Raw genomic sequence first — 15,532 nt, forward strand, 5'->3', positions numbered from 1 at the left:
TAATGTTTATGCAATCAGTTGTAATATTAGATGCATGTGTATTTATCATGTCCACCAATTTGGCTACATCTATTCAAACTTTCAAGTATAAATTTAATATAAAATACACCTAGTAAAAAAAAATCAAAGACTAAATGAACACTGATGAAAATATAAACATGAGAAATAAAGATTTTATCACTTCTAAATCTGACAAGTGTACACAACATTGCCCTGAACCCTGAACATAATCAGTACTCAAGGCTGGTCTGTGTAAACAAAATGGACAAATATCATCACAGATCATTCACATTCTGTCACGAACATTTATCAAACTTGGTCAATATGATTAAAAGGTCAAAACTAAATAAAGAATTCCACAAGGTAATATTATATATAAATTTTTCATATCCCACAATCAAATGTACAATATTAATTAAGACATATCTTCTTCTAATTCAAAAATATGACTTAAGATTGTGAGCAACTACAGAACACATACACGTATAACTACAGAACACATACACGTATAACTACAGAACACATACACGTATACAGAACACATACACGTATAACTACAGAACACATACACGTATACAGAACACATACACGTATACAGAACACATACACGTATAACTACAGAACACATACACGTATACAGAACACATACACGTATACAGAACACATACACATATAACTACAGAACACATACACGTATAACTACAGAACACATACACATATAACTACAGAACACATACACGTATACAGAACACATACACGTATACAGAACACATACATGTATAACTACAGAACACATACACGTATACAGAACACATACACGTATACAGAACACATACATGTATAACTACAGAACACATACACGTATAACTACAGAACACATACACGTATAACTACAGAACACATACACGTATACAGAACACATACACATATAACTACAGAACACATACACGTATAACTACAGAACACATACACATATAACTACAGAACACATACACGTATAACTACAGAACACATACACGTATAACTACAGAACACATACACGTATAACTACAGAACACATACACGTATACAGAACACATACACATATACAGAACACATACACGTATACAGAACACATACACGTATAACTACAGAACACATACACGTATAACTACAGAACACATACACATATAACTACAGAACACATACACATATAACTACAGAACACATACACATATAACTACAGAACACATACACGTATACAGAACACATACACGTATACAGAACACATACACGTATAACTACAGAACACATACACATATAACTACAGAACACATACACGTATAACTACAGAACACATACACGTATAACTACAGAACACATACACATATAACTACAGAACACATACACGTATACAGAACACATACACGTATACAGAACACATACACGTATAACTACAGAACACATACACGTATACAGAACACATACACATATAACTACAGAACACATACACGTATACAGAACACATACACGTATAACTACAGAACACATACACGTATACAGAACACATACACATATAACTACAGAACACATACACATATAACTACAGAACACATACACGTATACAGAACACATACACGTATAACTACAGAACACATACACGTATACAGAACACATACACATATAACTACAGAACACATACACATATAACTACAGAACACATACACATATAACTACAGAACACATACACGTATAACTACAGAACACATACACGTATACAGAACACATACACGTATACAGAACACATACACGTATACAGAACACATACACGTATAACTACAGAACACATACACGTATAACTACAGAACACATACACATATAACTACAGAACACATACACGTATAACTACAGAACACATACATGTATACAGAACACATACACGTATAACTACAGAACACATACACATATAACTACAGAACACATACACATATAACTACAGAACACATACACGTATAACTACAGAACACATACACGTATAACTACAGAACACATACATGTATACAGAACACATACACATATAACTACAGAACACATACACATATAACTACAGAACACATACACATATAACTACAGAACACATACACGTATAACTACAGAACACATACACGTATAACTACAGAACACATACACGTATACAGAACACATACACGTATAACTACAGAACACATACACGTATAACTACAGAACACATACACATATAACTACAGAACACATACACGTATAACTACAGAACACATACACGTATAACTACAGAACACATACACGTATACAGAACACATACACGTATACAGAACACATACACGTATAACTACAGAACACATACACGTATAACTACAGAACACATACATAAACACAAAATGTTTTCTCTTTCCATTAATTGCTAATTGGATGACCTGCTCCATTAATTGCTAATTGGATGACCTGCTCCATTAATTGTTAATTGGATGACCTGCATATACATTCCCCAAAGTTCAATCTTTTCTGGATGTATCAAAGTAAGTAATGAATGAATGGATAAGGAACCTGTCTATGGTAACACAATATTCTACCAGTGAAATCAAAGAACCTTAATTGTGACTGGTCCAAATCCAAAGTAAACTATTCCATGTGTAAAACTCAACAGTCTGGAGTTCTACATTTTGAAAAATGCCATCATACCGCTTATCCCAGTACACTAAAACCAAGTCATTGACAAAGCCATCATACCGCTTATCCCAGTACACTAAAACCAAGTCATTGACAAAGCCATCATACCGCTTATCCCAGTACACTAAAACCAAGTCATTGACAAAGCCATCATACCGCTTATCCCAGTACACTAAAACCAAGTCGTTCTTGTCATCAACAGTACAAACTTTTTTAAAGTGTCGATTGCAGAGTGAAAGAACTCTAGTTAAATGAAAAACTGATTCTCTTATTAAGGTATATAAAACAGAATCCAGTCTCTAAATGCTCTAGCCAGATACCATTGTAAGGCTACTTTGTAGGTGAAATAACTCATGTACAAAAAACGTGTATAAATATTGTGGCTTCTTTAAATCTGACCTACCTTCTGATCCAACAACCAGGGGTAGCTTTCCTTCAGCACAACCATTAGGACAGGAACACACATGATGAAGCTCCGCTTCCTGAAATTAATAATAGCTTATTGTATATAAACTACATCTAACAACTCCTGTAGCAATTAAGAACATATCTCATAACTCACAATCTGGTTTTCATTCATGGGTATTTCCTGACTCCACGTGGCCATTTTGTGCTCATGATCAATACAAAATGACATGTATACTACTCATAATCATGGTCATTACAGATGTTGGTCTCACCCCATAACTCCAAGAGGGCACAGGGGCCATGAAATTGAAAAACAAGAGGCCCACAGGCCTTATCAGTCACCTGAGTAATAGTGAAAAAGTATCACTACTCCAAAAAGCTACAAAATTTAGAAAAAAATCCAGTTCTGAATATCTAAGCTAAATTCTAATGTTCACCAACAGTATAAAACAAGATGTGTTCTTAAAACTTGAATGCCCTCAAAAGTGCATACACTGATCGATGAAAGGATTTACATAATATAATAGGTGCATTAACATTGAAACATTAAAAGACATGACTAATTTGTACCCATCCTAGAACCCTGGGTTGTGAAATTCACAATTTTTTGTATGTATCCTTTTCTGCTATTCCTAAGTATGCATTTAAATTTTATACAATATCAGCAAACTTACACAAAAACACAATTATATACTAAGTTGGCCCCATCCTGTGGTCAGAACCCCTATCCTGGGGATCATGAAATTTACAATTTGGTAGAAGCCTTCCTGCTCTATATCACTATGCATTTAGGGTTTTTTTTCTTACACATGTGCAGTTGTAGAGAAGATTTTTGAAAATTGGTCAATTTTGGGCAGTTTTTGCCCCACCCTAGGGCCCCAGGGGTGCAGGAGTCCTGAAATTTACAATTTGTGTCTCCCTTGTCCCAAAGATCCTCCATACCAAATTTGAAAAAGAATTGGAATGGTAGTTATCAAGAAGAAATTAAAAATGTTCAATTGTTAACCCACGACAGACGATGACGGACGACAACCAATTGCAATAGAACACCTGAGTTTACCAAGTAAACTCAGGTGACCTAATAAATAGACAGAAAAAGTTATCTCAAGTGTGACATGCTTTGCAAGTGGCACAGAAACTCCTTTTTCTTCAAAATTTCCTCACCAATATTGACCTGTTTATCAGACATCACAGTCATAATGACCTTGATCTTAAGGATATAGGATACTCCCAAAAAATTGTTATAGAATTTTGTTGAACTATTTGTAAATGTTTGAATATTGTTTAAAACCCATATTTACCACCAAATTTTCCCACAAAACCACCTTTATTTTTGCATTATTCACAAATCTTTACTTAAAAATTCAATAGAAAAACATTACACATTGTAGCTGAATGCAGATCTGTAGCTTTCTGGAAAAATATTGGGACAGTCAAACCTCTGGTGTCTACCAATTTTTTTCTAGAGAGCTACAGATCTGCAGCTATACCCATTGTTGTTTGACAAAATAATAGAAAATCCCAAGTAAACGTAGCAAAATCATCCTTCGTTTGATGTGTCCAAAATCTTTGGTATCCTACAATCTTAAGGTCAACACTGATAAATCACATTATGGTATGAGTAATAATTTTTATTATACTTTGGCATGAGAATTCTATGCAATGCGTAATCTGATCGACCAGGGATGACAAAACTTCATATCTCCCTCTAAAACATCATATCTCCCTCGTACATTTTCCATAAATTCAACGTCAAAGACGACGAAGTGTATTGTGACGTCACAATAAGTCTGAGTCATTCTACGTCCATAGTTCGTAAGACACAAAATATCCAGGTCTCTGATACACAGTTAAATCGCCTGATTTTGGTTGATACAACAAGAGGTACTGTGAGCAATGCTCACTAAGAATACCCCCCACTTACCCCAATCTCCCAAAGGGTGTTCCATGCGATGAAAAAAGCCGTTAAAGAATTTAAATGGAAACCATATTGCTACTTCGATGTCAGTGCGCGTGACCTTTGACCTTTTGACCCCAAAATCGATAGGGAACATCTTCATCCCATGGGTAGTCCATATGTATGATATGGTGACTGTAGGTGGAAAGGATAACGCTTTACAGCCCGGAAACCATATTGCTACTTCAATGTCCAGTGCACTTGACCTTTGACCTTTTGACCCCAAAATCGATAGGGAACATCTTCATCCCATGGGTAGTATATATATATGATATGGTGACGGTAGGTGGAAAGGATAATGCTTTAGAGCCCGGAAACCATTGCGTCTACAGATGGACGGACGGACAGACGGACAACCCGATTCCAGTATACCCAAGTTGCGGGGGGGATAAAAACAATTCACGCCGTCAACGTATTAGAAGGTACAAACAACGAAATACAGTTATATGCATGATAACCAGTTTTTGTATTTCCATTCTCCTTGAATGCTGATTTACTTGCTTATGTTCCGGAGATATGAAGATTTATTGCCCTTGGGGAATATGATTTTTCTTGGGTGAATAAATCTTCCTATCTCCCTCACTATCATGCAATAAATGTATAATATCTATCATGGTATATAAGATAGTCAGCTTTAGTTCAATATTTTTCATAAGTTGGCCAGTACTTTGTAACACATTTCATTGTGAAAATAAGACATGATTACAGTGCAATAAACTGATGCTTTTCATATCATGAAATTCACAGAGGTACATGGGAAATCTTGGCCGCTTTCATACCACTCCAATTCTGGGATCATCCATTCTGATGACAAAACGTGCATCTTCCACATTGTGTAAGCTGTGGTTACATTTTAAGTAAATGCGACTTTTCTTGACTGACATCGACCTGTAGAGATATAAATACAACATGCAAATATCCACTTGCTGATAAAAGTTCAGTAATTTGTCATATTTATTAAATCCAGAAATGTCATAAAAACACTCTATCCAAAACTAAATCTTAATCTGGAACCATAAAATTTATAGCCACAAAGTAAATAAGATGTCTGTTCATTTCTTAAAGGCTCCTGGTTTTCACAGTCTTTGGCTTTAGAAAGGAATCTAACTTGTTTTAAGGGCTACTGGGTTTTAAATTATGCAATATTCAAGTTGCTATGAACTACCAAAACTGAAATGGAAGTTTTTAAAACCCTAAATAAATCAAGTTTCAAGCATCAATAAATAAATGAAAGCTGTAAAATAGTCTCAATTCCCTTATCGTCTGTAAAACAAAATGTCCACATTTATTGCTAGGACTTTGGTTTTTTTTTTATACTTTTACCACAAATCCATAGCCCCAAATCTCATTAAAAACACACAACATGTGAATCTTCTTATAAACGCCATGCAAAGCAGAGGGTTCGAAAAATGTTGTATACATGTACTGAAACATTAGCTATTGACCAGTCTTTCTAACTTCCTGAATCTTGAGCATTCGTGGAATTTAAAACAATTCAAATCTACATGCATTCCTTACGTTGACGTACCTAGCTCCCGAATATGTCATAACTACTGAGGGTTCGCTAGTAGTTCTGTCCACTTCTCCTGAAAACCTGGGGCTCTCTTCATTCTGAACCCCATAAGGATAATAAAAATATCGCCTAGCCTCATATATAAACTTGCAGAGCTGAAAAAAATTATTTCTTTATGATTAGAGAGTAACTAAGTCCTAGTTATTCCAAACCACTTATGATTTCAATGCTGTATAGTGAATGGCTTTGTAAGCATCTAAGACATTGTATTGTATTCATTAATTTATGTCTCAATATCTACGTGACATCTAATCGTCACTGTTTCGTATAGCATCTTACTGGACCAGTAAATAGGTATACTGCCTTCAACTAGAGGTTTTCTGAGAATAAGAAATGGCATGGTAGCTATAGCACTCTGCCCTCCACAGGACAAAGATGAAAACCTTTACGTAGCAGTAATGATCAAACCGTGACATATGTGCATCCATCTCCAAATCTTTTACTGTCATCTTGGTGAGGGTTCAGCGGCTCATTGAAAGGCTGGCATGGATTATATGTATAATTGTATGACTCTCCGTAGTGTTTAAATGTGGAGTAAAAACTGAAACAAAATTTTATCAAATCATTATAATTCGATTCTTACAATATTTCTTCAAATTACCCCAAACCTACTTCTGTTTCGTGAACAATTGAAACTGTTTTTCTATTTGTAAAAAAATGTATGAGTGGAGTATGAATGGTTGGTAGGAGTGATTATACATCCGTTGTACATCTTACTTTTAAAAGTATGATGCACTTAATTTCTATTTGTACAATGGACAATGCTAATACATGTATAAAAAAAATCAATTTTTATGATATATATTGTGCATGTCTATTGACATCTTCACCCCCTCATTGCTTACAAGTATCTTAGACATAATAACTCGTGAGCTTACATGTAATTGACAACCGTCAAGAGCTATGTGTCTGTCGTATCTATGCATTTAGTTTTTCTCATACATATATCACTGAGAGGCGAGAAGATTTTAAAAAATTAAAGACATCTCACAATATGGCCATATTGGCCCCATCCTAGGGCATGAATCCTTGACCCAGAGGTCATGAAATTCACAATTTTGGTAGAGAGCTTCATGGACAACATAACCATACATTTACTTTTTCCACACACATGTCTGAGAGTAAAGAAGAAGACTTTTTAAGATTTAATATATTTTCAAAAGAGAGCCATTGGCCCCCACCCTAGGGCTCCTAGGGGTCATGATTTTCTCAATCTATGTAGATATCTTCATGAACATCATAACTATGTATTTAGTTTTTCTCACACATGTGTGAGAGTAGAAGAGATTTTATAAGATTTGATATATCTTTACTTTATGACCATATTGGCCCTACCCTAGAAACTTGAACCCCTTTAGAACAAATGGGCCATAAATTTCACAATTTTGGTAAAGGGCTTCATGGACAACATAACAATGCATTTGGTTTTTCTCCAATATGTGTAGGAATCCCTGGAATGGAGAAGATTTTTGAAAATTTGACATTATTTTGCAGTTTTTGTCCCACTCATGAGGCACTGGGGGAGCTAGCTATATGATAATAAATTCAATTTGCATTCCTCTTATCCTAAAGAAGCTTCACACCAAAAATGGTGTAAAAATTGTAAAATTGTTAACAAACAATGTACAACGACAAAGATCACCTGAGTGACTGACAATAGGTCACCTGAGTGACTGACAATAGGTGACTGACAATAGGTCACCTGAGTGACTGACAATAGGTCACCTGAGTGACTCTGGTGACCTAATTCCAACAAATCCAAAGCCACCAATGTTACATTGAATCTGGTGATTATTACAACTCTTCATGTATTAACTACTAAATCTGAAAAGATGTGCATAAAGTATTGTTAGGGTATCCATTCTCACTAGTATGTGTGACAGAAATCAATTTCAGAGGAAATTGAACAGAATTACATGATGTAATGTTAATCAGTAAACTCCCTACCATGACAAAAACCTCCACATGATTTGGACACAGTTGATTTTACCAAGCATGAGAACAAGATGCCCACAGGACTTATTGGTCACCTAAGAATTAGTAACAAGAGGCCCATGGGCCAAATCACTCACCTGAGTCACCTTGGCTCATATTTAAAGATTTTCCCTATATATTTGCATATAAAACTTTGATCCCTATTGTGGCCCCAACCTACCACCAGGGGCTAAGATTTTTACAAACTTGAATCTGCATTATATCAGGAAGCTTTCATGTAGAGGTCAATTTCATTGGCCCAATGATTCTTGAGAAGATTTTTAAAGATTTTCTCTATATATTTGTATGCAAAACTTTCATCCCCTATTGTGGGCCATGATTTTAACAAACTTGAATCTGCACTATGTCAGGAAGACTTCATGTAAATGTAAACTTTTCTGGCCCAGTGATTCTTGAGAAGAAGATTAAAAAAAGATTTTCTCTATACATTTGTATCAGGGCTCGAAATTAGCGAGAAATACTCGCAAAATGCGAGTACATTTGAAAAATAGCGAGTAAAACTAGTGGACACTCGAAAATTTTAGCGAGTGGTGATTTACAAACTATGATCGTATCGTATCCGTTTTATACAGTAATGCGCCATTCGCTTTTCTTAAACTTGCACTCTGAATCATACAAACGCTTACAAGAACGATCGATTTCAACAACCGTTTCTATCCGGATTTTTCTTTTACGATTTTTAAGGAACTCGGAGTCAAACAAATGCTTTAGAGGTCGGACATCGCATTATGATGAAAAATACATGTGCCACGAGTCCTGTTCACCTAAAGGGGTGATTAAATTGAGTTCTAAGTATGAGGTTTTTGTTATTCATTTATCTAAGAAGAAAAAATTCGGAGTTTTACCAAGTCTTCCGGTAGTTATTTTTATCAGAATCATGAGAATTTCCTATCTAAATAAATTTATTGTCATATTGAGGTCGGGTTGTAGTGATGACATGAGTGCACTGCTCACCGCGTAGACGATTATCAAAAAAGTCCATGGGGCTCATTATCGTGCTGCTTATAAAACCATGAGTCCCGGATGCGCTTTGAAAAATCACTAGTGACAACTCTGATGTGGCATGAAATTGGACCTGCGGTAAACAGGTTGTGGATTAGAGGTGCGATAATCAAGAGACCTAAACATGACTTACGTAACTTAGTGTCTTGTCCAAACGATGCCTGTTGACCCACAAGGCTCAGTAATGAATAATGATGGGGAAAATACATGTAATTGATTTTTAAAAAAAAATATGAAAAAAGAGCACTGCTTCATTATTTTTATTTTAGCTTGTAGGTTTTCATTTTAGCCTGTGGATTTTTTACCCACAGGCTAAAATTAGCCTGTGGTAGAAAAAGTTAATTTCGACCCCTGTTGTATGTAAAACTTTGATTTCTATTGCGGCCCCATCCTACCTCCGGGGGTCATGATTTTAACAATTCACTATGTCAGAAACCGTTCATGTAAATTTGTATTTTCTTGGCCAAGTGGTTCTTGAGAAGATTTCTAAAGATTTTTCCCAATACAGATGTACATATATATTTGTATATAAAACTTTGAACCCCTACAGTACTGTGGCCCCATCCTATCCCCGAGGGTCATGATTTTAACCATCTTCACAAGTCAAGTGTTATTGATTCATTACCTCACACTAACCCTTGACATCAGTGGCTATCAAAACGTTGGGCTCGTTCTGATTGTTTTCACAAAAGAGTGGGAACCAATGAGAATGCGGCTCTATTTAAAACAACACAAAGCGAAAGATTCAAATAAAAACATGTGTATTGATACCTACAGTTATGGCTATTTCAATCATTTAAGCAATATTGTCTTAAGCAAAAAGGTTTCCAAACTTGATCTACTATCAATAAACGTAATTAGTGGTGTAAAGATTACATTTGCGCATGTTTATCAATACAGTAGTATGAGATCGCGTCATTTGTATCCATGTACACCATAACAAGATGTAGTGATTTCATTGGACGTTTTCTTTATAGGGGATTGTGTAATGGTCTAATGAGCCCAACTTTTATATAGTGACTGGTGTCGAAGGTTAGTGCGAGGTAACGAATCAATAACCCTTGACTTGTGAAGATGAATTTAAACAAACTTGAATCTGCACTATGTCAGGAAGCTGTCATGTAAATTTGTATTTTCCCATCCCAGTGGTTCTTGAGAAGAAGATTTTACCTAAATATTCCCATGTAAAACATTGATCCCCTATTGTGGCCCCCAACCTACCCCCAGGGGCCATGATTTGAACAAAGATGAATCTGCACAATATCAGGAAGCTTTCATGTAAATCTCACCTCTTCTGGCCAAGTGGTTCTTGAGAAGAAGATTTTTAAACATTTTCTCTACATATTTGTATGTAAAACTTTGACCCCTACCTACCCTCAGGGGCCATGATTTTAACAAACTTGAATCTGCACTATATCAGAAAGCTTTCATCTAAATCTCAGCTCTTCTGGCCAAGTGGTTCTTGAGAAGAAACTTTTAAAGATTTTCCCTATTTATTCCCATGTGAAACTTTGATCCCTTATTATGGCCCCAACCTACCCTTGGGGGCCAAGATTTGAACAAACATGAATCTGCACTATATCAGGAAGCTTTCATGTAAATCTTAGCTTTTCTGGTCCAGTGGTCCTTGAGAAGAAGATTTTAAAGATTTTCTCTATATATTTGTATGTAAAACTTTGACACACATGATACATGAAATTTTCTGATCGCCTGTTGTCTGTCGTCTGTCCCAAGGGCTACGAAATCTACAAATGTGTTCTGAATTTTTATTATTCAGCAAAAGTACACATATAAAACAAGATTTGTCCTAAAATCTTAAATACCCTCAAAAGTGCCTATACTGATGAGAGGATTTACATAATATAACATATGTAATATTAATGCAAAATGACTAATTTTGATCTGTTCTAGATTCAAAACCCTGGGGTTGCAAAATTCACAATTATGGTACATCCTTTTCTGCTTTTCCTAAATGTGCATTTAGTTTTTATACCATATCAGCAAACTTCAAGTTGAAGAAGTCTTTCAAAATGATAGACAATAATCACTATAATAATTTTCACTCCACCCTGAACCAAACCCTTACCCACTAAGATCATGAAATTTACATTTTCAGTAAAGGACTACTTAATTACTCCTTTGAAATATTTAGTTTCAATTTAGTATCAGTAACATTAAAGAAGATTTTACCTAAATGTTTCACACCTATACATTATATATATACTAAGTTTGGCCCCACCCTGGAGTCAGAACCTCTACTCCGAAATTCATACTTTTGGTAGAGGCCTTTCTGCTCTACATCACTATGCATTTAGGTTTCCCTACACAAGTGCAGTTGTTGAGAGGAAGATTTTTGAAAATTTGTCACTTTTTGCCCCACTCCTAGGGCCCCAGGGCGCAATTCTATTACCCGCAAAAATGACGACGTAAGTTAACACAAGGGAAAATTAAGACAAACAAATAACACCTTTATGAATAAGAAATCATCACATAACTATAAATAGTAAAATTTGAAGGATTTTCACAGGAACAAATCTATACTAATATAGCAATTTTACATGCAATATAAGCAGAGAATATTGACACAGTTTTCTGACGGTTGAAAAGTTTTGACTGAAAACAAAAAAACTGTGTCAATGTTCTCTGCTTCTATCGCATGTAGAACTACCATATTAGTATAGATTTGTTCCCGAGAAAATCCTTCAAATGTTGATATAAGTTATGTGAAAATTTGTCATTGATAAAGGTGTTGCTTACTCATTTGAATTTTCCCTTGTGTTGACTTTCCAGGTGATAGATCATGCCCTAAATTACTTCCCATGTTAGAGTAACACCTTTGAAAGAAGTACATGTACATGATATTTTTCTTATATATTCAAATATGTCTCATAAATTCTATAAGATATCTTATAAAATTTACCAGATATTTTCTAAAGTTTGAGAGATCTTATATCCTTTATAAGATATCTTATAAAAGATGAGATATCTTAATATATTTTTTTCTTTATAAGATTTCTCATTAATATCAGATATCTTATATAATATATAAGATATCTCATAAACTTTATAAGATATATTAACATTTTACATATAAGATATCTCATAAAATTTATAGGATATCTAATAACTTTATAGCTTTTATGTTATTTTGTAAAAGAAAGTAAATAAAACATCTCATATATTTTATGTGATATCTTATAAAACATATATCTTATATGTTTCATAAGATATCGTAAACTTCATAAGATATTTCATAAAATTTAAATGAATTTTTTAAAGATATATACTTTAAGCTATAAAGTATCACATGAATTTACTTTTATAAGATATGTTATAAAACATATTAGATATATTGTATGTATTTATCTTATAAAACACATAAGATATCTTATAAATATAAATCTTATAAAAATAAATTCATAAGATTTATCTTATAGGGGTCCGGCCCTACTTTGTATCCCCCTCGCCATATATTTTATAAAGCTATAGTCTATAGTCTATGACTGATATCTTACATATTTCATGAGATATCTTATAAACTGTACACGCTTGTGTAAATTATATAATGACTTATAAGATATCTTATAAAATTTAGATGTTTTACAAAAAGTAGATGATATCTCATAAATCATACAAACAATCTTTAAAGAGGAATAAATAGAAATATGGCATGCCATATCTTCACCCTTTCCCTGGTTAGCGAGGGGGATGGGTGTATGTAAAAAAAAAAAAATTGGGTCGCACCCCCTCCCCCTGAAAGTTTTCTAGATCAGCCTCGTGTTGCAGCTGTCAATCAATATAGGCAAAAGGTTGAATACCTTGCAAGACCATCGCTCCTCTTCAGTGGTTCCAGGTTAATTTCTCCATAGCCTTTCACTTTTGCCGAACAGGGCCCCGTCCTCGTAATGGACAAGGCACCCGTGTCTTTTGGCACTTCATCGCCCAGAAGCGCAGAGTTCGCACATGTTGTTAAAATATAGAACAAAATAAATACGATGAATTTCATTTCTGCTATCCCAATATTCCACCATATCCTTACAAACTATTGCAAACACTCCTAACACAGTTTGGTATGGACGCGTTCTTCAAATATTGACATGCAGGAGAAAAACTGGGTCATCAGGCAATACACGATCATGGAATAACATCGAGGAGTTCCGACGTATCAGCTGTGCTCACCTACAGAATAGTTCTAAAGTTGGTCATCACGGTCTAGTTAGTGCGTATGGGGAAATGGGAATTCTTTTTTCTTTATTGTTTCAGTAGAATAAGTCCTTATGAAATTGAATCACCTAGTTTTAAATTCGGACGTTAAGGGTTTGGTCCCAAATATGACAACATTAAAGAAAACATGTTTTTTCTATTGCAAAGATGGATTAATGATGATTTAGGGGGGGGGGGGGGGTGTAATGTATTTTTAAAAATTTGTAACATTTGAAAATAACTGTGCAAATCTACCTGAAGAGATGGATCTAGATTTGTTTCCAGAGACATAATCTGAATTAATGGATATGCTATATAAAACCCTGACCCTACCTGTGGTACTTATCTATGAGGTGCCGTTTTAATATTTTTGAGGTGTTTTCTGATATCAAAAAAAGAATTATTGATATCAATAATTCCAATTCCTGATATCAAAAAATAATTCTTGATATAAAAAAAAATTAATGATTTTCTGATATCAATGATTCGAATTCCTGATATCAAAAAATGATTTTCTGATATCAACAAATATAATTCTTGATATCAGAAAATAAGGTTGATTTTTTATATCAAAAAATCGAATTCATGATATCAAAAAATCATTTTCTGATATCAAAAATCGAATTTTTTGATATCAAAAATTTATTTTTTGATCTCAAACATCAGATTTCTGATATCAAAAATTCACATTCTTGATATCATTAAATAACTTGTTTTTCTGATATCAAGAATTTGAGTTTTTGATAATCAGAAAATCATTTTTTGATATCAGGAATTCGAATTCTTGATACCAGAAAATCATTTTTTGATATCAAAAAATTATTTGTATTTTCTATGAATATTCCCTGTGATGCAACCTTCAGCTTCCCGCCTGAAATTTGTTGCGAACCTGTAGATGCATGTAGGGAATAAATGGTTAATCTAATTCATTATGGCAAATTATTCCATAGCTACAATGGTCAGCACTGCTTTGTTCGCGATTCGCTATTAAATGAACGGGGTCGATCCTGAAGAAGTGCAAACGAGACGCGAGGAGAATGATAGAGACGCACTGTACAGGAAGATGTCTCCATCATATTCATATAGGCCTTTATTCCAAAGTGGCGTAATGTACCTATCACGTTTTCAACATTTCATTTCTACATGTTGATTATGTCCAGAATTATCAAGAACCCTTATAAAATTCTTTCTATCGTTAAAAAAAAATCTTCAAAGAATCTGAAACATCAATCAATTTTAGAAAGCAAATCCGGCACTGTAGTTCAGCGATTTTCTACGGGTCAAGGGAGTATTCATTATTTATGTAAAGATTTTTCGCCATTTTTTTTATTTTCTGATATCAGAAAATAAATTTTGTGATATCAAGAAATAAGTTTGAATTCCTGATATCAGAAAATCATTTTTTGATATCAGGAAATCGATTTTTGGATATCAGGAATTCGAATTTTTTATATCAGAAAAGTCTTATATTTTTGATATCAAGAATGTGAATTTCTGATATCAAAAATTATATTTCTTGATATCAGAAAATTTGATGTATCTTTTGATATCAGAAAATGATTTTTTGATATCAAATATTCGAATTTTTTATATCAGAAAAATAAATTTTTGATATCAAATAATCAAATTTTTGATATCAGAAAATGACTGTTATTATTTGATATCAAGAATTCGAATTTCTAATATCAAAAAAATCATTTTCTGATATT

The 15,532-nt window shown here is 34.0% G+C and overlaps 1 protein-coding gene across 1 annotated transcript in view; it reads right to left on the reverse strand.

The window, feature by feature from the left end:
- The window catches only part of LOC125650237 (fibroblast growth factor receptor 1-like), a 46,514-nt gene extending 32,729 nt beyond the window's left edge, over window positions 1-13,785 (reverse strand). The window contains exons 1-5 of the mRNA XM_048878364.2: window positions 13,439-13,785; window positions 7,032-7,164; window positions 6,579-6,718; window positions 5,830-5,938; window positions 3,089-3,167 (exon numbers count right to left, since the gene is read on the reverse strand). Of these exons, the coding sequence (XP_048734321.2) occupies window positions 3,089-3,167; window positions 5,830-5,938; window positions 6,579-6,718; window positions 7,032-7,164; window positions 13,439-13,626 (649 nt within the window). The 5' untranslated portion in view covers window positions 13,627-13,785. The remainder of the gene's footprint in view (window positions 1-3,088; window positions 3,168-5,829; window positions 5,939-6,578; window positions 6,719-7,031; window positions 7,165-13,438) is intronic.
- Between the last annotated feature and the right edge of the window lie 1,747 nt (window positions 13,786-15,532).

Source organism: Ostrea edulis, chromosome 1, assembly GCF_947568905.1.
Source record: "Ostrea edulis chromosome 1, xbOstEdul1.1, whole genome shotgun sequence".
NCBI classification, from domain to species: domain Eukaryota; kingdom Metazoa; phylum Mollusca; class Bivalvia; order Ostreida; family Ostreidae; genus Ostrea; species Ostrea edulis.